The 23,150-nt window shown below is 44.1% G+C and overlaps 1 protein-coding gene across 1 annotated transcript in view; it reads left to right on the forward strand.

Annotated features, from left to right (window-relative positions):
• Positions 1-23,150, forward strand: part of ptprt (protein tyrosine phosphatase receptor type T) — a 442,632-nt gene that overhangs the window by 384,395 nt on the left and 35,087 nt on the right. The window contains exons 24-29 of the mRNA XM_056300890.1: positions 1,598-1,683; positions 5,551-5,587; positions 5,933-6,030; positions 6,313-6,429; positions 13,580-13,734; positions 18,532-18,667. Of these exons, the coding sequence (XP_056156865.1) occupies positions 1,598-1,683; positions 5,551-5,587; positions 5,933-6,030; positions 6,313-6,429; positions 13,580-13,734; positions 18,532-18,667 (629 nt within the window). The remainder of the gene's footprint in view (positions 1-1,597; positions 1,684-5,550; positions 5,588-5,932; positions 6,031-6,312; positions 6,430-13,579; positions 13,735-18,531; positions 18,668-23,150) is intronic.

The raw sequence follows: 23,150 nt of genomic DNA on the forward strand, positions 1-23,150 counted from the left end.
TACAATGCAATTTACTTTAGGGGGTGGTTAACTTCATGAGCTGATAACTGTGATACAGCTGCCACTCAGGAATGGTTATCATACCAAAATATCATCTACAGACATGGATCCTTTCAAAAATTATAAGTAAGTTTTGCCACCTTGAGTGTACCGAAATAGGAAATGTTGGGCTCTGGCCCATGGACTAATATGCTGTTTAGCCGCGGAGGAGAAACGAAACGCGCGTACACTCAGTTCGCTTAGCTGCAGGAGCCTGGACAGACTAGAGGGGTCGCTGGAGAGCGACGAGATCACATAGTTTTAACCGACCTAACTCCCGCTATCCCTGGGTGAGGGTGGCCGAATGAATGCCTCACCCCGCGGACGCTCCGGCCATGCTCGGATACGGCGTGGCGGGGACACGAACCTCCCAGCCACTAGAATGAACTTTTGATCATACCCTCCTTCCTCAAAAAAAATGAGAAAATAAAAAACACAAGACAAGCTTTGCAGCAGGTCATGTTGCCGTGTGATGACCAAACAAAGTAACTTCCTGATACCAGTCATGGCCACCTTCTGTCCGTTCTCATGCTATAGATGGGTATCAAAACAGATGAAGGGGAAAAGACATTATTGAACTCTCCCGCCAAAGTAAGTGGGGGGAAACTTGAGTAACTTAGCCACATTGCCACGGAGGGTAAGTGAGGGGCTGACGTTCCCGCTGTGGCTCTTTTTGTTGCAAGGACACCAAAAAAAAATGCTGGGCGCTCCTCTGCTAAACGTTATAGAGACTTCCAGTGCAACAACAAACTTATGTCTGCACTGCAAGACGCAAACTATCATCTCCATCAAAAACGAGATGACATGTGACAGCTCTGTAAAAAGAGGGGAGGAAATACGGGCTTACTGCTTGCTAATTGCATTTTTAAAATTCAACTCTCACATTGCTGTCATTCTCTGCACTTTGCTGTGGTTTGGTATGGTGTTGATTATAGCACCTGCAAATTGACAGAGGCATCTCCACCTGAATTTTGAAAGGTGCATTACAAAAAGATGGGTTTTTTTTATTGTTGCTGCTATCCCTGAGCATCCATCACTCAGCCAAAACTACGTTGCATTTCTTTTTTTCTTTTTCTTTTTTCAACCAAAACAACATTATATTTCTTTTGTTTTAACCTCATATGTACTTTTTAAGGAACAAAAATGAGCTCACATGACTTGAACGTCACGGTCTAAAAAGTTCAGCTGAACTAAGCTGAAGTAAAACTCAATTGATGTCATAAATTTATTAACCAAACCAAACGGAGTCATACCTTTTTGCTTTCTACATGGATCAGTTGGATTTTAAAGATGTGATTTTGTTCATGTTGTTATTCGGCAGGTAAGTTGGCGATTAAGTATTTAGTTTATAAAATACTGTAATAAGTCATTCGATCAACTATAGTTGCTAGAAGCTGTATCCTAGGTCAGTCTCTCGGACAATCTGTTGCAGTTTTTTTGCCTGAACGTTGATAAAACTTGGTGTACTACTAGACCTTCATTCAGTTACACAGTCTGTTATTGGTTCCAATCTGTGGGTAAAAGTAACTTTAGGCCTGCTGTATTGCTGTGCTATCTGACCCCACAGATGACCACACTAGGGTCAGACTGCAGCTGCTGGAGGGAGACCCCCACTCGGACTACATCAACGCCAACTATATTGATGTAAGTATGCTGACATGCTCATTCTCACTCCTGCCAAAATGTTCCTTACAGGCGACCTGTCTATCTGTAGACCTTTGCTCTTGTGAAATTGATTTTGCTTCGCGCATGCTGTACAAGAACGATCTAATATCCCCGATATTAAAGACCTTTACTCCCTAGTCTACTCACCTTGGATGTTCTACTGTGTAATGTCATGTTATTTCCCATCTGTTCCTAATGAGCAACCCAGTATGTCACATTCCCTCTATGTTTAAAGTAATTTGACACTACTAATTTGGTAATATTACTATGGGGGCAATATAAAGTCTAGGTCAATGAGTGGTTAGAGCAAAAGTAACCCATAAGCAAAGGATTTGAGCCAGGCGAAGATGATGATTCCCTCTGAAGCGTCCTTGAGCCAGACACTTAACCTCTACCGTTGCCGTCACTGCCAGCTGCTCTGAATAAGAGCCTCCGGCTATATCTTCATTTTTAATGTTACCAAATGTTCGAAAAAAATCACAAATACAAAAATTATAGATTGAACTGACTGATGACATTGTCCAAGCCAGCGTTTCCCAAGGCAACGCGCCCCCTTCTACATCCCAACCGGGTTGAAGCACCCCCAATCCGCCACACCTTTTGAAAAAATGCAACATAATCTATTCATAGCTGCATTAAATGCATCAAGTTTAATTATGCACAAATAATCAGAACACACATAAGAAAGTGAAACTGAAACTACACTGCAACAAAGTTTCAATAAATTGCAACAAAGTCATCACGTTTAAAGAGCAAAGAGTATGGGTGAGGATGAGGACACACGCACAGGCTCAGAGGCAGATAGGCCCATCATGAGAGAAGGTGGGGGGTATGCTTTCATATTTTCAGCCACATTAAAGAAAAATTGCATCAAATATAAATTACAGGCAACCATGGACATGTTAAGGAAATTAGAACACCAGTTCTAACCACCATTACGTTTTTCCTCTCGCGCACCACTTGGAAGCAGCTCGAGTACCCCAAGGGGTACGCGCACTGCACTTTGGACATCCCTGGTCAAAGCACTTACATACTCTAACACACACAGGGAGTAAGCTAACCTTTTCACACATCAATTAGATGATCAATCATATAGACACTTGTGTGCACACATACGCACAAAGTCATCCCCAAGGTATTAACTGCATTCCTATCATGTCAATACCATTCAGCCCTATTTTGCTCTTCTAAAGAAATTACGGGAACAGTGCTCCTAAAACCACCACTGCAGGTATGGGTAGCACCCCCAGCCCTCCCTAGCTCCTTCTCTGAACCTCCTGCCTCCAGGCCTGGATTTAGACTGCTTTCACTGGGCTGCAGTCACAGATGTTAGGTGGCTTTTGGTAATGGATTGCATAGCTGTCACGTCAAACCAACAAACATGTTTATGTTCTAATAGTAATATCCTCATTTCATTGTATTAGCTTGTTTTTCCTTTTTTTCTTTTTTTTGGGGGGGGGTTCTCCCCCAATTGTACCCGGTCAATTACCCCCCACTCTTCTGAGCCGTCCCAGTTGTTGCTCCACCCCCTCTGCTGATCTGGGGAGGGCTGCAGACTACCACATGCCTCCTCCAATACATGTGGAGTCACCAGCCGCTTCTTTTAATTTTGCCAGGGGGACGTAGCACGTGGGAGGATCACGCTACGCTTCCCACCTGCAGACACGGCCAATTGTGTCTGTAGGGACGCCTGACCAAATCGGAGTTAACACAGGGATTCAAACCGGAGATCCCCATGTTGGCAGGCAACGGAATAGACCGCTACGCTACCCAGATGCCCATTAGTTTGTTTTTCTGTACAGCGTCCTCTTTTTCTTTGGCAAACAATCCTGATAAACTTGTCAATACTAAAAGCAGACATTATTGTCTTCTCATGAGCCACTCTCTTAGTCTGGCCGTCGCGGGTCTGAGCCTCTCTGCAGCTGGGAAATGGTGGAGCAGTATCAGCATCGGTGGTGGAATGATCGGGCACATTTAAGGTCTTTGAAGACTGAACGTCTGTGCATACTAGACTGGAACAATTCACACTGTGATCTCAAACAAGATACACAAGGCAGATGTCTTCTCAGACACCTCATGTGTGTCTTTTTTTTGCTTGCTAAGACAGCAGCCTACTCACCAACTATGAGTTTACCTGCTCTCATCTCTTTTCAAGAGGAGAATGGAAGATGAAAAAAGTTGTCTTTTGTTTAGCAGAATCCACCATTGTACAGTAGAAGAGAAAATAACTTTCAGACATCTGATTGGTTGACAAAGAGCACGTTTTGTTTTTAATTATTCTTAGATTGGCCGCCACTACCTAGCAAGCATTTTGGGGGGGGCAAACCACCAACTTATTATGCTGGGGGTGGAGTATGGAAATCTATCCTGCCCCCCCCCCCCCCACACACCCATCCCCTGTTTCATCCCTCTTCTCTTTCTCCGCCTCCGTCCTATCATATGTCTCCCCCTGTGCCATCCTGCCGGGTGCGATGATTCGCTCGTCGATTTAATCTCTCGCTTGCGGCGGCTGTTGTAATCATAGTCCTGATGAATTTTGTACAAGATGCTTATTTTCAATTAGGGAGCGAGCGAGAAAGGAAACAAGAGAAAAAAGAGACAGCAAGGAAAGACGTGATGAAAGAGATGGAGAGAGGTGAGGGTGTGGGGGGGGGAGGTAATTTCCACAGAGGAGCTGACTAATTCTTAAAAAAAAAGAAAGAAAAATGAAAATGAAAATGGTAACAATACCTCCCCCGGTTGAAAGATAATGTCATTCTTACGGAGTCGTCGTAATGACAATATGAAAGTGATAAACGTTTTCATCTCAACAAGGTTGTCTACTCCCAGGTGGGCTGGAGGAGGACGAGGGGATGGGATTGGGGATGGGAGGGGGGGAGGGGTGTTGTTAGATCAAATGAGAGCCATCACTTTTCTTTTTTGTCCCAGTGGAAGGAGAAATTAAAGATTCTCTATTTTTATTTAATTTGCTTTGGATTCACAAAAATGACCTTATGCTCTTCTTCAGAGTTGTGTGTGTGTGTTGGGGGGGGTTGTGTATGTGTGGGAGAGAGGGGGGGTAGAGAACATGGTTAAGCGACTGAATGGATTGTGAGAGGAGCTTTTGGGGAAGGGTAAAGGGAGAAAGGAGGAAAGGGAGAATGGGGCAAAGGGGAAGAAAGGAGGAGAGTGCGCGAATGAAAGGTGGAGTAGGGGAGGGGGGGCATGAGATGCAGGACAAACATGAGAGAGAGAGAGAGAGAGAGAGAGAGAGAGAGAGAGAGAGAGAGAGAGAGAGAGAGAGAGAGAGAGAGAGAGAGAGAGAGAGAGAGAGGAGAGGTGAGGAAGGCAGGATCAAAAATGAGAGAGAGGAGAGGTGGGGAAGGCAGGATCAAAAATGAGAAAGGCTAAAAGTAAAAGAGGGAAAAGCAGGAGGGATAAGAACAGAAAGTGAGAGAGAGAGCAGACCAGGGTGAGAGAGGGGGGGAGAGGTGGGGAAGGCAGGATCAAAAATGAGAGAGAGAGACAGAGAGAGTATGAACAAGGGATGGAGAAAATAAAGGATGTGTCGGGACAGAACATATATTGTTTTTCCAAAATGCACACACGTGTGTGTGTGTGTGTGTGTGTGTGTGTGTGTGTGTGTGTAATAATGTATCATTTCATCATGCCTCGAGAGAGATGGACATAGAATTGGATGGAAGGAGGGATGACAGATGGAGGGATGACAGATGAGGAAGAAGAAAGAGAAGAGCAAGGAAGGCGCAGGACGGTGAACAAGGGAAAGAAAGGGGGAGATGAAGGCGAAAAAGTGAGATTATGGGATAAATATGCAGTATGAAGTAAAAGTCTTTTTTTTTCTTACAGGGATACCACAGACCCAGACATTATATCGCCACACAAGGTAATCTTTCTCAGAGTGATATATATATATGTGTGTGTGTGTGTGTGTGTGTCTGGCTTCAGACTGTTAAGCCTGGGAGCCACATGGTAATTGTCCTCATTTCTAGGTGGTAGGCCATTACCACAACCTCTTAAATCTTAACTCGCCATATAAAACTGCCCCCCTGACAAATTTAAGACCCCATTACCTCACTGCCCCACCCCACCTTACCACCTACCGACCAGTCCTTAGCTAGAACTGACTGTGTGTGTGTGTGTGTGTGTGTGTGTGTGTGTGTGTGTGTGTGTGTCTGTGTCTGTCTGTCTGTCTCCACTGTCTCCATGCTTACTTATGTGCATGTCTCAGGACCCATGCAGGAGACAGTGAGGGATTTCTGGAGGATGGTCTGGCAGGAAAACTCTGCCTCTATTGTCATGGTTACCAACCTGGTGGAGGTTGGCAGGGTGAGTTATTTATGAAGGGTTGAAGAGTGTGCGTGCGTGCTTGTGTATGTGTATTTGAGAAAGAGATGTGTGTGAGAGTGAGTCAGTTTGATCAGTTTTTATTTGTAGGTATTTATGTGTGTGTGTGGGGGGGGGGTGCCAAGGAGTTTGCCAGTGTGTGTGTCTCTATCTGGCTCTAGGTGGAGTCTGTTTCTTGCATATGTAACTAGTGTATTTGTGCAACTGTACAACGCGTTTTCTGTCATGTGAACAAGTGAAATGTTATTTTTTTTCTTCGTCTAGGTGAAATGTGTGCGTTACTGGCCTGACGAGACAGAGGTGTATGGCGACATCAAGGTCACTCTGATAGAAACGGAACCACTAGCCGAGTATGTCATACGAACATTCACCGTCCAAAAGGTAAACAAACTAACAACAGCATCAGTAAAGCATAATATTCTCAACTGCCACCACCACACCCTTGCCAACCTGGCCCGAAGCCCGTTTTTAATGTTCAGCCACAGCTGCATGTATCTGCTCCTCTGAGGCCTTCTGATGAGAACACAGAATTAATATAATTTGAAGACCTTTTTAGAGCAGATTAGTCACTGGCAGAGTAGAGTAAACAAAGAGTAGAGTAAACATAGAGTAGAGTAAGCATAGAGTAAGCAGAGTAAACATTGAGTAGAGTAAGCATAGAGTAGAGTAAACATAGAGTAGAGTAAGCATAGAGTAAAGTGAACATCGAGTAGAGTAAGCATAGAGTAAAGTAAACAGAGTAGAGTAAACATAGAGTAGAGTAAGCATAAAGTAAAGTAAACATAGAGTAGAGTAAGCATAGAGTAGAGTAAGCATAGTCAGTGTTAGTCTTTGAAATCATACATTAACAGTTTGATAGTTTGGTAACACTTTAGTATGGGGAACATATTCTAAGTAAAAAAACTTAATTACTAGTGAATTAGTAATGATCAAGATGTCACTTTAGTATGGGGAACATATTCTAAGTAACAAAAACTTAATTTAGAGTAATTTAACACTATTAACACTTGTAGTTTTGTGTTTTGTTATGTAAGAACAGACCATATTCATTAAGTGTTAATAAGGGAGACTAACTCTTCTTGTGGTACTACCACCTTATAAAGTCCATACTAAGCAAAGCATATTGAGATGGTACTACTAATAAGCAATAATTCTGAGGTTATAGAGGGAAAACTCATAGTTAATGGCTTACTGGTTGTATAATAAGGCCATGCAGAATAAGGCATTAATGAGTACGTAATAATGACCAATTAAGAGCCAATATGTTGCTAATTTGCATGCTAATAAGCACCTAATTAATGGTGACTATGTTCCCCATACTAAAGTGTTACCGATAGTTTTTCACCAACAGCATTGTTGACAACCACCCCTGCCCAAATCACACCCAACTTAAAGCCGCATTAAACAGTATTTTTGAGAGCGTCCAGGTGGCGTAGCCATTGCTTACCAGCATTGGGATTGGCGGTTCGAATCCCCATCTTACCTCCGGCTTCATCGGGCGTCCCTACAGATACAATTGGCCGTGTCTGCAGGTGGATATGTGTCCTGGTCGCTGCACCAGTGCCTCCTCTGGTCAGTCGGGGCGCCTGTTCAGGGGGAGGGGGGACTGGCGGTGAATAGCTTGATCCTCCCACGCGCTACATCCTCCTGGTGAAACTCCTCACTGTCAGGTGAAAAGAAGCGGCTGGCGACTCCACATGTATCAGAGGAGGCATGTGTTAGTCTGCAACCCTCCCTGGATTGGCAGAGGAGGTGGGGCAAAAACCGGGATGGCTCGGAAGAGTGGGGTAATTGGCTGGGTACGATTGGGGAGAAACGGGACGAAAAAACAAAAACAAAAAGTATTTTTGATATTAACGTTGAATTGAATGACTCCCTGTAATGTGAAGCGCTAGCTAGTGCTACCGATTGCACTGAGAATCAACACCAAAGTCTAGTTTCCTTTAACCAGTTACACATCCAGAAGTAATACAGTAACATAGGCATCACTGCTGAATCCTTTGCTAATATTAGTCAGGGGGAAAAAATGGATGGCGAGCATGTTGTTTTGCTACCCTATGACCACTGTAGAGACAAGAAGAGAGCGATGTAGCTGTGAGTGTGTTTTGAATTTCTGTCACACTACCATCTGCTATTTCGCGGACAGAAAATCACTTAATGAAGGTTTAACTTCCCTTATGCAAATTGTTTTTGTTTTGTCTGCTCTTGTATTCAAGCATGACAGGGGGCAACAATTTGTGTTCAGCTAAGTATGAAATCCAGCCAACGCAGCTAAATCTGAGTCAGTGTGATATCTAAGACAAGCAGCTCTAATGAGAGGATCCCAAAAATATGCATATTTGTAGGTTATCATCCAGTGATGCTGACGGTGTAGAAATGGTAACAAAATATTTTTTCAAATTGTGCATATACATCTATTTCAGTAGTTAATTGTTCCTTTCTTAATGTCATCTACGTGCATATGGAATTTCATTTGGAAAAAAAAAAGATTGGCAGTTGTTACATTGATGAACTAACTTACCTATAAATCTCTTCCATAACATTTTTTGTTTTTTATTTTATGGATTTTTTTCCCCCATTTTGCTCCGCAATTGTATCCGGCCAATTACCCCACTCTTACGAGCTGTCCCGGTCGCTGCTCCACTCCCTCTGCCAATCCGGGGAGAGCTACAGACTACCACATGCCTCCTCTGATACATGTGGAGTCGCCAGCCGCTTCTTTTCACCTGACAGTAAGGAGTTTCACCAGGGGGACATAGCGTGTGGGAGGGTCACGCTATTCCCCCTAGTTCCCCCTCCCCCCTGAACAGGCACCCCAACTGACCAGAGGAGGCACTAGTGCAGCGACCAGGACACACACCCACATCTGGCTTCCCACCCACAGACAGGGCCAATTGTGTCTGTAGGGATGCCTGACCAGGGCGGAGGTAACACAGGGATTCGAACCAGTGATTCCCATGTTGGTAGGCAACGGAATAGACCACCACGCCACCCGGACGCCCATCTCTTCCATGATATGCCAATGTTTCTCCTCAGCCATCCTCAAGATAAAATTACTTTCAGATCTCATTTATTCCAACAGGATTAGTTTAACATCATTTGATCTGCTGCATACTTGAGCGTTAAAACTGGGTACAGCTATGTTTTTTAGATGGGAAACTTATACGAATCAGTGCTGTAACTAAATCTATTGCAAGAACAATCCATGATACTCATATACAAATGGTACAGAAGACGCATCCCTTGGGGCATCCGGGTAGCGTAGCAGTCTCTTCCGTTGCCTACCAACACAGGGATCACAGGCTGGAATCCCCGTGTTACCTCTGGCTTGGTTGGGCGTCCCTACAGACACAACTGGCCGTGTCTGCGGGTGGGAAGCTGGATGTGGGTATGTGTCCTGGTCGCTGCACTAGTGCCTCCTCTGGTCGGTTGGGGCGCCTGTTCAGGGGGGAGGGGGAACTGGGGGGAATAGCGTGATCATCCCACGTGCTACGTTCCCCTGGAGAAACTCCTCGCTGTCAGGTGAAAAGAAGTGCCTGGCGACTCCATATGTATCAGAGGAGGCATGTGGTAGTCTGCAGCCCTCCCCGGATCGGCAGAGGGGGTGCAGCAGTGACCGGGGCGGCTCGGGAGAGTGGAGTAATTGGCCAGATACAATTGGGGAAGGGGAAGGGGCGGGAAAAGCCCCCCCCCAAAAAAAGAAGATGCATCCCTTGAGAAAGCTAAAAATGACTGAGGATGGTGTCCTATTTTATCACACACCTAAAAACAGAGGAGTAAAAAGGTGTCTTTGTCAACAGTTGGCCAATTGACATCCACTTTATGTGCACACTGAAGACCAGTAGAAGCAGTGTCTACCTAAAGCCTTCCATGTTGCTCAGTAAAGTCACATGCTGCCAATTGGAATGATGCCTTTTTGCAAAGACCAATGGAAAATAATAAATTGGTGATTGAAAAGATTAAACCAAAAATTTCCAAAACCAAGCATTTCAACTTTTTTTTGTATCTTGAGCATCCATCCAAAGAATTCTTCCGCCCAAAATAAATTCAGTGGGTTTGGTGCAGATTTGTAAAGGTACATCAAAATCCAATCACAACACCAACTCGGGGCATCTCAACGTTACATGGATGCAAAACAAATTAAGTTCCGTTCACAGAATACTCCCAGCGTGATCGGAGATTGGATTCAAACCCACGGCACGACGATCACCCAAATCATATGCTCGCTAATCGCTTGGCTACCCTGGAGCCCCACTGGCGTTGCTGCTAATCGTTGCCATTCATTCTGAGCCCCAAAACCGGGATTACCATCATGGCTTATGTCTGATTGGGGATTTGAGGCGGGCGGAGTTGTGTATTAGTTTCTTGTTGTTTGAACGGGGAATCAGAGCTGTAATTGAGGCACTTGTAATCATGGGGGCAGACTGGCGGGGGGAAGTGACGAGTGAAGCAGGAAGTGTGCATTGTAATTGTCTTGTTCACTGCTCTCCTGGGCTCGTAACAGCCAGCTGAACATCTGTGGGGGCACAGCTCACAGCACAAGAAAAGGTTTGATCCTAACACATTGTTGTTTATCCCGAGCATGGGTTTGTCCCCCCTTTAGGCTTCCCTCTCTCAGTCTTTCTCTCATTCCCTCCTTCTGTTTCTTCTTGATTTTTTTCTCTGCCTCTTCTGTCTCTGTTTTCACTCTGTTGCCCCCGTCTTAACTTGTCCGTTTTTCTTACTTTTCTCCTGCTTTTTTCGCATCGTCCCCCTCTCTCTCTCTTGCTTGCTTGCTTTCTCTCTGTCTGTCTGTCTGTTTCTCTCTCTCTCTACCCCCCACTTGTTCTCCTACCATTTCTCTGTCATCGCTAGCCTTCATGCTGTCTGTCTGCTCTCACCTTTTCGTTGCAGTTTCTCCCACTCCTCTTCTCTTGTCCCCTCCCCCTTGATTCTCTCTTTCTCTCCTCCTATTTGATCACTCTCTTTCTCCTCTATTTTTTTTATTTCTGCCCTCTTTTGGTTGTTAAAAGCAGCTTATGGAGACAAGTGCTCAAGTCGTCACTGTCAGCTCAGTTAGTGACCCGTTAATCCGTCTGCCTTCTTTGCTCACAGTGCAAATGCTCCCTCTCCTGTCTTCATAGATGGTGTGTGTGTGTGCGTGTGTGTGTGTGTGCGTGCGTGCGTGCGTGCGTGCGTGCGTGCGTGCGTGCGTGCGTGTGTGAAAGAGAGAGTTTTGCTCAATCTGACATGTAAAGAAAAAGCTGATTGCGGAACACCTGTCATTTTACATTTAACATCCACAGACCACATTTAAACGCACACACAACACACACACACACACACACACACACACACACACACACACACACACACACACACACACACACACACACACACACACACACAATCCATAATTCTGAGTCTTTAAAATAGGTAATAGATAATGAAACAATGAGTCCAAGGCCAATGAAGCTTGTGTGTGTGTGTGTGTGAGAGAGAGAGAGAGAGAGAGAGAGAGAGAGAGAGAGAGAGAGAGAGAGAGAGAGAGAGAGAGAGAGAGAGAGAGAGAGAGAGAGAGAGAGAGAGAGAGAGAGAGAGAGAGAGAGAGAGAGTAGGATCAGCGGCACTGTGTTTAATAGCTTTTAATTACAGGGAATAAAAAGAGCAAGTGTCTTGATGAAAAGGCTTGTGAATTACAAATTCAAGGAGATGAGTTCAGCACTTACAGACAGATAAATAGAGAGGGAGGTGGAGAGACGGAGACAGATCCAGACAGAGATGTGGATAGAAGATGTAGCTATAATATATAAGAAATTATAGAGGTATGATAGATGTGTTGAGACGAGTGAACCTAAGAAAGAGAAGAAAGTGAAAAATTGATCAGAAGTCATGTCAGAGATCGAGACAGTAAAGTGCCGCTACCTGTATACCATTCTGTGTACAGGCAATCGTGTGTGTGTGTGTGTGTGTGTGTGTCTGTGTATGTGTGTATGTGTGTGAGTGTGCCGGCACGTAATCCATTTCAACTGTAATGAAAAGCACCTAGACTACCATGGATGCCACATTTTAGCATAAGGTACCCTCGTGGGAGCAAAGTCAATCCTGACAGCTTAAGTACCGCCTCCAGCCCCCTTAATATCACACAAGGAGTGGATCCCTTAACCTTGTAGTATTTGTGAAATATTCTACAGTTTATACTACACTGGGCATCGTTCCCCCGACCCTGGCCGTTTCCATGCCACGCTCTACTTATTTTGAAGCCAAGGCTGCTTTCTGTGTGTGTGTGTGTGTGTGTGTGTGTGTGTGTGTGTGTGTGTGTGTGTGTGTGTGTGTGTGTGTGTGTGTGTGTTTGTGCGTACAAGTCTGTGTGTGTACCTAAAATATGAGCAAAAAAAGATTCAAATTAGTATTATTTATTTCAAATTCTTCACATTTTCTTGTCTAAATAGGCCATGATATCAGTCATGCAGTGAGTAGTTTTGCAACTTAGTCTTGAAAGAAAGAAAGAAAGGTTCATGGGCTCTTGTTTTATGTTTTTTTTTACACATTAATTTATTTATCAGTATTTTTTTCTTCTTTTTTTAATGGAGAAAAGGCCCCTAATTTCGTAGAAATATGTCAATTTTCCATAGAAGGACCATAGTGATACTTGATTTCCTATAGCATGGCCACAACATTTCCTGAGTTTACACACTTTCTTTACACACTTTAAACACTAAGGAAGTATTTCTTCCTTAAAACCTTTCCGTCCTTTCGGTCACAGTCCTCTAAATTTGCAGAATAAAACCAGTAGACATTGTGCCTCATTCATCAGTTGTTTGTACGTAAGAATTTGTTCTGACACACCCATGGAATTTTGAGCTCTCGAGTTTGTCTGACAGGCAGAAACAAGGCCTGAGGGTTACTTGTAATTCCTTCCCCCTAACATCTCTTGTCTAGGTATTGCAACAAACCACCACCCGGGCTTGCAAAGGCATCAGTGTTAGCCAACTGGTGTCTAAATTCAAGGTTACCCAGGTTCTACACTGGTCTCCAAGACAAACTTCAGGGCTAAAATACTCCATGGGTGTGTAAGAAACAAATTTATACATAGCAACAATTGATAAATGAGAACAACTGTTCTCCGCAAGCATTGTTTTTTGTTTTTTGTTTTTTTGTCTTCCTTTGCCCAGAGGCAAAATGAGCTTAGCTTCCTAAAGTCTCCACAGTATATTAGTTAACGGTATCCCAACAGCTCTTCCTTCCTGTCTTTTCCAACAGTTGTATATCTGGGTCTGCTAGATCGATATAATTTTCTGTAGCTACTCAAGAGGAATAGGTGCCATTAGTTAGAGTGTCACTTTAAATCAGGTAATTGAACTATGTCATTGCCTCGTATCGGTCTCTCCAAAAACGACTGTCAAGGGATGCATATTGAAAATTAATTTTCCTCTGCAGTCAAAATGGCCCTCGATGTCCACGTAAAGCAAAATGGCCTTCTGTCTCCTAAGATCTCCCTTGTAAAGTGGACCTCTGTGCCATGATATTTCCTTCTCTCTGTCTTTCCCAGAAGGGCCATCATGAGATCCGCGAGATCCGTCAATTCCACTTCACCAGCTGGCCTGACCATGGCGTGCCCTGCTATGCTACTGGACTCCTGGGGTTCATAAGACAGGTCAAATTCCTCAACCCCCCAGATGCAGGGCCCATCGTGGCACACTGCAGGTGAGAATGGACACCCAGGCACCAGTTCTGTCTCTCTCATACACACACACACACTCTCTCTCTCTCTCTGTCTGTCTGTCTGTCTGTCTCTCTCTCTCTCTCTCTCACACACACACTTAAACACATGTCACACATATAGCCTCAGGTGCTCCCATACACAGACACACACACTCTCTCTCTCTCCCTCCCCGTCTGTCTGTCTGTCTGTCTGTCTGTCTGTCTGTCTGTCTCTCTCTCTCTCTCTCTCTCTCTCTCTCTCTCTCTCTCTCTCTCTCTCTCTCTCTCTCTCTCTCTCTCTCTCTCTCTCTCTCTCTCTCTCTCTCTCTCTCTCTCTCTCTCACACACACACACACACACACACACACACACACACACACACACTTAAACACATGTCACACATATAGCCTCAGGTGCTCCCACACACACACACACACACACACACAGCTACACATGCACACAAACACAAGAATCAAATGGATGCATACGCAGTTTCTTGCCTCAGCTCTCCCCTTCCACCTACGTAATGTCTCAAAACCCTGGGGGTGAGAGAAGAGGGACATAAGGAGAGGAGGGGAGAGAGGAGGAGTGGAGCAGACAGAGGACTGAACAGATGAGAGGATCACAAAGGAGAGGAGAGGAGAAAAGAGGAGAGGGGAGGATGCGGTGCAGTGGAGAGGGGATAGAGATGGATGGCAGGAGGCTACAACTAAGAGAACAAAGTTGAAATTTGAGGAGGAAATGTGAGTTTGGATTTTCGGGGGGGTGTAAGTGGGGTTGTTTGTGTGTGTGTGTGTGTGTGTGTGTGTGTGTGTGTGTGTGTGCGCCCATGTGTGTGAACAGATGTTGGGTGCAAGAGGCATCTTCATAAAAAAAAAATACAGATCAGACTAACTCTTGCCCTCCATCCCCCACCCAACACCACCACCATCGTGACATAGCATTATTCTCTCTCTCTCCTACTTCCCTCTCTCCCTCTCTCTCTCTATCTTTATTTTGTACCTGTCCCCCCTCCCGTGCTCTTCTGTTTGCGTCCTCTGTCTCTTTTTTCCTGTCTTTTCTCTTTTTTCTATCCTCCTCTCACTCCTACTTTCCTTTTGCTCTTTCTCTCTCCCTCTTACTCTCCTTTTCTTTCTATCTCTCCCTCTCTCTCCTCTCCTTTGAATATCTCTATATCCCTATCTTTCTTTGTATGTCTTTCTCAATATATTTCTGTCCTATCCATCCGACGTCTCTCTCTCTTCCTTTTGAATACAGCTGTTTTCCCTCACTTTCCATTTCTCATTCTTTATGTCTCCTTTGTCTTGCTTCTCTTTACATCTCTTTTTTTCTGCCCATTTCAATTGCTTTCTTTCCCTCCTTCTGAGGGGGCAACAGCCAGTGTTATCAGTATCACACACACACACACACACACACACACACACACCCTTCCCTTCATGCACCATGTCCATAAATTAGATCGATGGTGGTAACCTTTAAAAGGTAGATGGCAGAACAAAAAAAATGTCTCTTCTCCTGTCTGCTACTCCAACCAATGCCTATCAGAAAGGAAGGCAGAAAAAACAGTGACATCTTCATGGCACTCAAAGTGACAATAATTTTAATATATATCAATCTCCTGGCCTATGTTTTCCATTGGAACGTGCTTGGTCAGCCGTTGGACAAGTTATGTGAAAAAAAAAGATGGCTTCTTGAATATTTCCTACATAAATGTGGGGACTCTATAATGATATATGTCATTTTGGTGCATGTATTTATACAAAACATCATTTTATCTTTGAATGGATGGCTCAAGCAGAAAGCGAAAGAGGCCATTACCCTGGCAGTTTCAATGCCATTTTCTGCCTGTCAAGCCGTAGACACATTTGACGATTTATAGGTTGATTATGAAACTGATTTGGCCATGATGACAGAATCAGAATCATGTTTATTGGCCATGTGGGTTTGCACGTACACGGAATTTGACTCCGGTTTCATGGCTCTCTCAGTGTACTTAACGTAGAATAACAACACTACAACACAACAATCTTCAGATATATATATATATATACAAGGATTGACTATATACAGGTGAAATAAGAGGTGCAGTAGCGCAGAGAATATATCAGAGATGCTGAAATAGATGTTAGCAGGTTACTTACATACATGCCTGAGGTAGATGGACATGACAGAGCTTACCAGTGTACTTACAATATACAGTACAGTATATACAAAATGTTTGGATTCATTTGACAGTGTTAAGCGTTCATTTCGATGACGGCCCATGGAAAGAAAGTGTTTTGAGATCTCGTTGTTTATTGGGTACAGTGCTCTGTTGCGCCTACCAGAGGGGAGGAGTTGGAACAGGTTATGACCAGGGTCTGCAGTGATGTAGGCTGCCCATTTCCTGAGTCTGGAGCTGTATAAGTCCTGAATGGAGGGCAGGTTGGCCCTGTATAGATTGATTATGAAACTGATCTGGCCATGGGGCAGTGGTTAGCGCGATCACCTCACAGCAAGAAGGTTCTGGGTTCAAACCCCGGGGTTGTCCTCTGTGTGGAGTTTGCATGTTCTCCCCGTGTCTGCGTGGGTTTCATCCGGGTGCTTCGATTTCCTCCCACAGTCTAATGACATGTAGGTCAGGTGAATCAGCCATACTATATTATCCCTAGGTGTGAATGTGTCAGCTCTGTGATGGCCTGTCGGCCTGTCTCCCCACCTACTGCCCAATGACTGCTGGGATAGGCTCCAGTATCCCGCGATCCCAACTGGGATAAGCAGCTTCGATAATGGATGGATGGACTGATTTTCAGGGTCGTGTAGAGTCTGCGCTAAATAGGGCAGGCCACCATGAACCCCTCCGTCAGTTGCAGTTGTCACGATTATATCAACATGTTTGATTTTTAGTACTGAAATCTGGACAAGTCCTAGCTTGTCAGCAAATATGTGCACTTGTATGACTGCAGTCGTAACTAGTGTGCATGTCTATGACTGCAATCCATGCAAGTCAGATGTTGCATGATTCTAAGTTGATTAAAACTTTAAAAGTCTTCTTGGCTTAAAACTACACAGACTGGAAGCTCGATCCCTGCAGTAGGAGTGCCGTTCTCCTCCCATAATGGACTACGTAAGGAACAAAACCCCTAACCCTGCTCCAGTCTTTGCTATGCCGGGAACAAAACCTCTAACAAAGAGAATTGACAGTTAGATGAAGAACCTGGACAGCCAAGCAGAGAGACGGATGCAGTGAGGCAGACAGACAGGCATAGAGTCAAGTGAAATACCTAGAATGGCAGGCAGGGCAGCGGAAAAACAGACAAGCAAGAAGTTATGTGAGTCACTTCTAATTTCCGGGGCCACTCTCAGCCTATTAGCCTGTGTCAAGACACACTGGAACACACACAAACAGAAGCGCACAATCAGACACATAGATTCACACTTTCATAATAGTACAGACACATACACACACCTGCATGCAGAAACGCACACACACACACACACACACACACACACACACACACACACACACACACACACACACAGGCAGTATTCTGGTCTCAACATTAATCACAGGGGTTGACAGGTAATCTGCTGAGACTCTCCCTCTCTTACTCTTACTCTCTCTCTCTATCTCTCTTTCTTGCACTCACTCCTTTCATGCACCTCTCCCTCCTTAGAAACTAGCAAGGTTGAACGATGGGTTCCCCTCCTCCCTCTGCTTCCCTTCATTCAGCCCTTTATCTTCCCCCTCAGCTGTTCGCTTCCTCCCTCCCTCTCTCGCGCCCTTCCTTTTTTCCCAGTCTCTCCCTTGATCTCTCCCCTGCGATAACTGCGTCTATCACTTCCCATCAGTAACCTGTTCCTTCTCTCTCTCTCTCATTCAATCCCCCCATCCATCCATCCATTTTACCCTCGCCTTTCTTTTGACATGACTCCGTTGGGCTTGTTGCCTTAACACTTGACACAGAGCTACTATATATTCAGCCATATTTGTGAAGACTAATTGAATTTTTCCACCATAAGAGTGAGGACACTTTCAAAGTCGGGGCATTTTGCTTTTCATTACTTCTTCAAGAGACAATTTTAGGGTTAATGGTAAAGGTAAAATTAAGATTAGGTTAAGTTAAGGGTTAGGGTTGATGTTGGACACTTAACTATTATGGTTAAGGTTAGGATTAGGGCCAAGGGGATGAAAGTAGTCAGTGAGGGGGTCCTCACAAGCATCGAAAAACAAGTTGTGTATGTATATGAGTGTTTTTGCATCTGTGTGAGGGAGAGAGAGCGAGAAATTGCACGTGTTAGCCAAATGACCCTAGGAGTACTTGATTAGCTGTGTGTGTTTGTGTTGGTGGGTGCAAGAGCATGTGCTCTCTCTAATAACTAATTGATCTCCACTCCTCCTCTCCCCCCCCCCCCACACACACACACACACACTTGTACACACATCCACACAAACCCAGAACTACTGGGCAAACAAACACTTTCCAGTATGTCAGCTGGGAGGTGCCAAGACCTTGGTGTTCCATGGACAGACTGTGGCAGTTTCTATTAATGTTTATTTACGTACTATATCTAGCTAGCTAGCTAGCTATCTGTCATTGTCAATCAAATTATTTTTCTCTCTTAATAGTGCTTGTAAGACAGAGCATATGGCATATAACTGGACGTAGTTTTCAAAAACACTGAAAATCAGGACCCAGCTGATCCATCATTATGATGCATAATTTATGAGTAATGTTACTGTGCGCTCTCTGTGTGTCTGTCTCTCTCCCTCTCTCTGTCTCTCTCTGGGTCTCTGTGTCTCTGTCTGTCTCCTCATAGTGCTGGTGCAGGGAGGACGGGCTGTTTCATCGCAGTGGACATCATGTTGGACATGGCAGAGAATGAAGGCGTGGTGGACATCTTCAACTGTATCCGAGAGCTGAGATCTCAGCGAGTCAACATGGTCCAAACAGAAGTATGTTTGTCTACCTGTCCATCCGTCCGTCTAACTTTCTGTCTGTCTAACTTCCAACTAAATGTTCAAGATGTTCAAACTAAAGTGATATACTTCAAGGGACGAAGAAATAAAAAAAAGGAAAAACATGTTGGATCGAGTGAAGGTAGGTTCAAGCGAGAAGAGTGTGAGGCAATAGAGGGAAAGAGATGAGACAAGTTACAGAAAAAGAAATGGACAGATCTGGTGGAAAGAGGAAGAGAGAGTGAAATGTATGGAGAGAAAATGGGACAGAGGGAGGAAAAAGACAGTCAGCGAGACTTTGAGCGGCATGGTGGGGCAGGAGCAGAAAGGAGGACAGTGAGAGAGAAAGGCGGGATATCTTAGAACTCATTGCATTCATGTATCATCCATCGCAATCAGTCTATCAATATTAAACACTCCTTGAATAATGAATAACCCAGGCAGACACACAAATACACACTCACATGCATTCCTAAACACATTTAGCCCCAATACACGCAATTAACACTAACATAAATATATACACACATAACAATCAGACACATAATGCGTATGCGTGTACACAAACACAGATATAGATTTGTAGTTTGTTTCTATGTGTGCATGTAGCAGCACTAAATTTGGGACTGGGCATACAAGCGCACACACACATAAACAAACACACAAAAAAGTTGAGTTTCTCAGTGCATCGCTTTTTGCTTTTCTAACTAAGTTCCAGCTGACTTGGTTATTAGTTTGCTGTGCAGGGTTAAACAGGGCCAGCGAGGGCGTACTCACCGGTCTGTCTTCTACAACATCAACATGGTCACGCTGACACCAACCACTGCTCCATCCAATATAAAAGTGTGGACCCATGTGATTCCATTATAAGATAGGCATTTGCATTTGAATTAGAAAGGAACTGTGTCTCGATTTAGCTGAGATGCTTCACACCATGACATTTGAAATTATTCATCAATAGAGATTACCTTATTCCTAAATTTGCATGAAATAACTTGCCTTGTTCACCACCAACACCTGCCATCTCCCCCCTTTTCTCCCATGAGACTCATGAAATTCAGTCATGGCCACAGTCTCGAGACAGTTCGAGATGATGTGAGGTGCTGGGAAACGAACATTTCAGTGTTTCACTAGCTACCTACTTGATTGAATTCACAATATATTCCCAAGTGTTTCTTTAAGACGTCAGCTATTAATCACGTGTCTGCTTTGTTTGTCGAGCTGTTGAAAAAAATGATGACAGACAATGTTCAAGGTCAACTCCTTGGATGATTCAATGAGACTGAATGATCATCTTAAAGGAAATAACACAAGTATAAGCTCAATTATGCAAGCTTAACCATTAACACACAGAGGGTCCTGCGTTTCAGTCCAAGTCCCACTATGTGGAGTTTGCATGTTCTCACCATGTGTGCTCAGATTTCCTCTGTGTGCTGCAGGTCCAACTCTAAGCTCAAAGACGTGCATGGCAGGTTGACTGCAGATTGTAAATTGCTGATAGGTACAAGCAGGAGGTATGAATGAACATGTGAAATAAGATCTCAAGACATTAAGGGATTGGTGATGGGGAAAAGCCACCTGACAGGTAGGGAAGATCACATGCCACCAATCTACTCTTGATGGTAGTTCTAGAGAAGGATGGCTGTTGCTTGTTCATAGGTTGGTTTTTTTGTTTGTTTTTTTCTCCTAATGAATCAAAATCAATAAACCTGTTAAAACAGAGTCCTCGTGGGACAGCTCTTGGACTTTTTAGCCTCCATACTTCGAGGGCTCTCAGCATTTAGAGTGAAAAGGGCATTACACAAGCATTCACCACCAGAGCAGTTTGCTGTCGATGCTACTCAATACTGAATATACTGACATTTACAGGAATGAAATAGATGAATGATGTCCAGGTTCGATTGTTGTCCAGATTTTAAAATTCACAGTTCTTGTCAGGCCTTCTACACTTAGTTCTGCATGGGGCAAAAGCGTAAAACTCTTCATACCGTCATTGGCTAGCTAGTGCTATATATATATATATATATATATATATATATATATATTCACACACACACACACACACACACACACACACACACACACACACACACACACACACACACACACACATTGCTAAACCTACATTCGGGATTCAATTTTACAATGTATATACTGTGTTTTTTATTCGAACCCCTTAATTAATTAAGTTCCCTTTATTAATCCCCTTGGGGAAATCAGTTCCTGCAAATTAACCCATCCTAGCTGTGATCTGTGTAGCTAGGAGCAGTGGGCTGCCGCCTTGATGCTGCGCCCGGGGACCAGCTCCAGTTCCTTTCCCATTGCCTCGGTCAGGGGCACAGGAAGGAGTATTAACCCTAACAAGCATGTTTCTTTTTATGGTGGGAGTTAAACTGGAGCACCCGCAGAAAACCCACTGCAGACATGGGGAGAACATGCAAATGCCACACGGAGGACAACCTGGGATGACCCCCAAGGTTGGACTGCCCTGTTATAGTTAATTACCAACTAGTTGGTACTGAAGACAGACATGAGGGCGACAGTGGCTTGGCGATACAACAGGTCATCCGGTAACTGCAGGGTTGCCAGTTCAATTGTCTCCTCCTTGCACAAATGTATGTGTGAGGCGTCCTTGTGAAAGACACCTACCCCCTAACTCCCCCCGGCGAGCTGGTTGTTACCTTGCATGGTTGATACTGCCATCGGTGTATAAGTGTGTGTGGGTGAAATTGAGGCATTCACTGATTGTAAAGCATTTTGAGTGGCAGTGAGAAAAGTACTATCCAAATGAATCCATTTAAAGACGGCTTCAACTGAAAGCTAAGTTTCATTAAGCAAGGCTTTGAGGTTGGGTCAAAAATATCTCAGGGTGTAAAATTCATTCTTTGATATTTTGTTTTTAGTAACTATTTCACCGATGAATGATGAAGGCCTGAATGATAGTTTTTGTGCTATACCCCCCCCTTTCTCACAATTCCCAGTCTGTCATCCAGGGGCTTAAATTACCTGCTATCATTTCCGTAACGCCGTGATTTGGCTTTGTGTTTTCATGCCATCAATCAGTTTGTAGGAAAAGGTGTAACTATTTTCAAATGGTGGATGTCACATTTTCTTGATGAGATTCTTCGTTTCCTGTCTAAGCTACTCTAAGCCGGCCTAATCCACTCCGCCTCTGCTTATTATGCTGCTAATAAAAGTCTAACAGCTACAAAACCTCAGCTTTAAAGAAGAAAAAAAAACAGCCTCATTTTCAGGATAGCAGCTCTGCATTTTCTGAACTTCCACAGTTGGTTATAAATCAGTTTCAGAGGTGCTGTGAAATTTTAACACAGCTCACAAATTGCCACTACTCAGTTAAAGTTGGAAAAAAATTGATTAAAAGTGGAGCTAGCAGGTTTTGTGTATAAGCGGGGGGTACTCTAGCTGTATATGTGTGCATGTGCGCATGTGTGTATCTTGAAATCAAGCTAAATGCATCCTGCCCTGCTTTTTGAGTATGTGTGGGAGTAATTTGTGTCAGTGCTGAAGTGCTGCTCAGTGCTACAATAATCCTGCTCTGCACAACACAAAGCAATTAATCTTTTAAAAGGCACACCGAAAAAAAGAAGTGTGCATTTAAGTGAGTGAATGAGTGTGTGTGTGTGTGTGTGTGTGTGTAGGTGCGTGCCTCTTACTGTATGCCTCTGCGTGTGTGGCTGTATATCCCCTATTAAGAGTACATGGTGTGTTACAGAGTGCGCAGTATGTACGTTTGTGTGTGAGATGTGTGTTTGTGTGTCATCATCGGTGGTAATGGCCAGGAGAGGTCGTTTCAGCAAGGCTTTTAAAACACTTCTCTCCCCTCCAAGGGCAAAAATTAACATTCGGCAGAGAACGACAACGAGAGCAAAAAAGAGCAAGGGAGAGGGGACAGAAAGCGTAATAGAAAAAGAGACAAATCAAGAGAGCGAGAAGTGGAAGTAAGAGAAAAAGAGCAAAGGAGAGCAGGAGGGGTAGAGCAGAGGTAAATCACCATGCCGGGTGGCTGTTCAGCGTACAGCGGCTGCTGCTCTGAGAGGCGAGCTGCTGGGTTTGAACACATAGAGGGTGCTTGATAGAGTGCACAGCAGCACCGCAGGGCAAAGCGCCTCCTCTAATTCACTTTAAGACCACAGAGAGAGTATGAGCACATAAAACAGACCTTCACAAATGCAGAGCGCACAAAGCCATGTTCACAGTTTAACGTTCATGTTAGTCGCAAGCTTGAATGGGCCAAGAAATCCATCTGAACACAAACGTCAGCCCAGGGGTGTGACGCACTCTCAGCAAACACTGCACTGAGAAATAACATTAAACTGAGGACTCAGCATAGCATTTATTTAGATGTGGATATATTGTATTGATATTGAACCCAGCAAACGAGTGGTCTTACATTGTTTGTTTGTTTACTTGATTTTAAGTTATGTTTTTTGTTTAAAATGTCCCATACAATCTTGTAGCA

Source organism: Lampris incognitus, chromosome 2 (assembly GCF_029633865.1).
Source record: "Lampris incognitus isolate fLamInc1 chromosome 2, fLamInc1.hap2, whole genome shotgun sequence".
Lineage (NCBI taxonomy): Eukaryota > Metazoa > Chordata > Actinopteri > Lampriformes > Lampridae > Lampris > Lampris incognitus.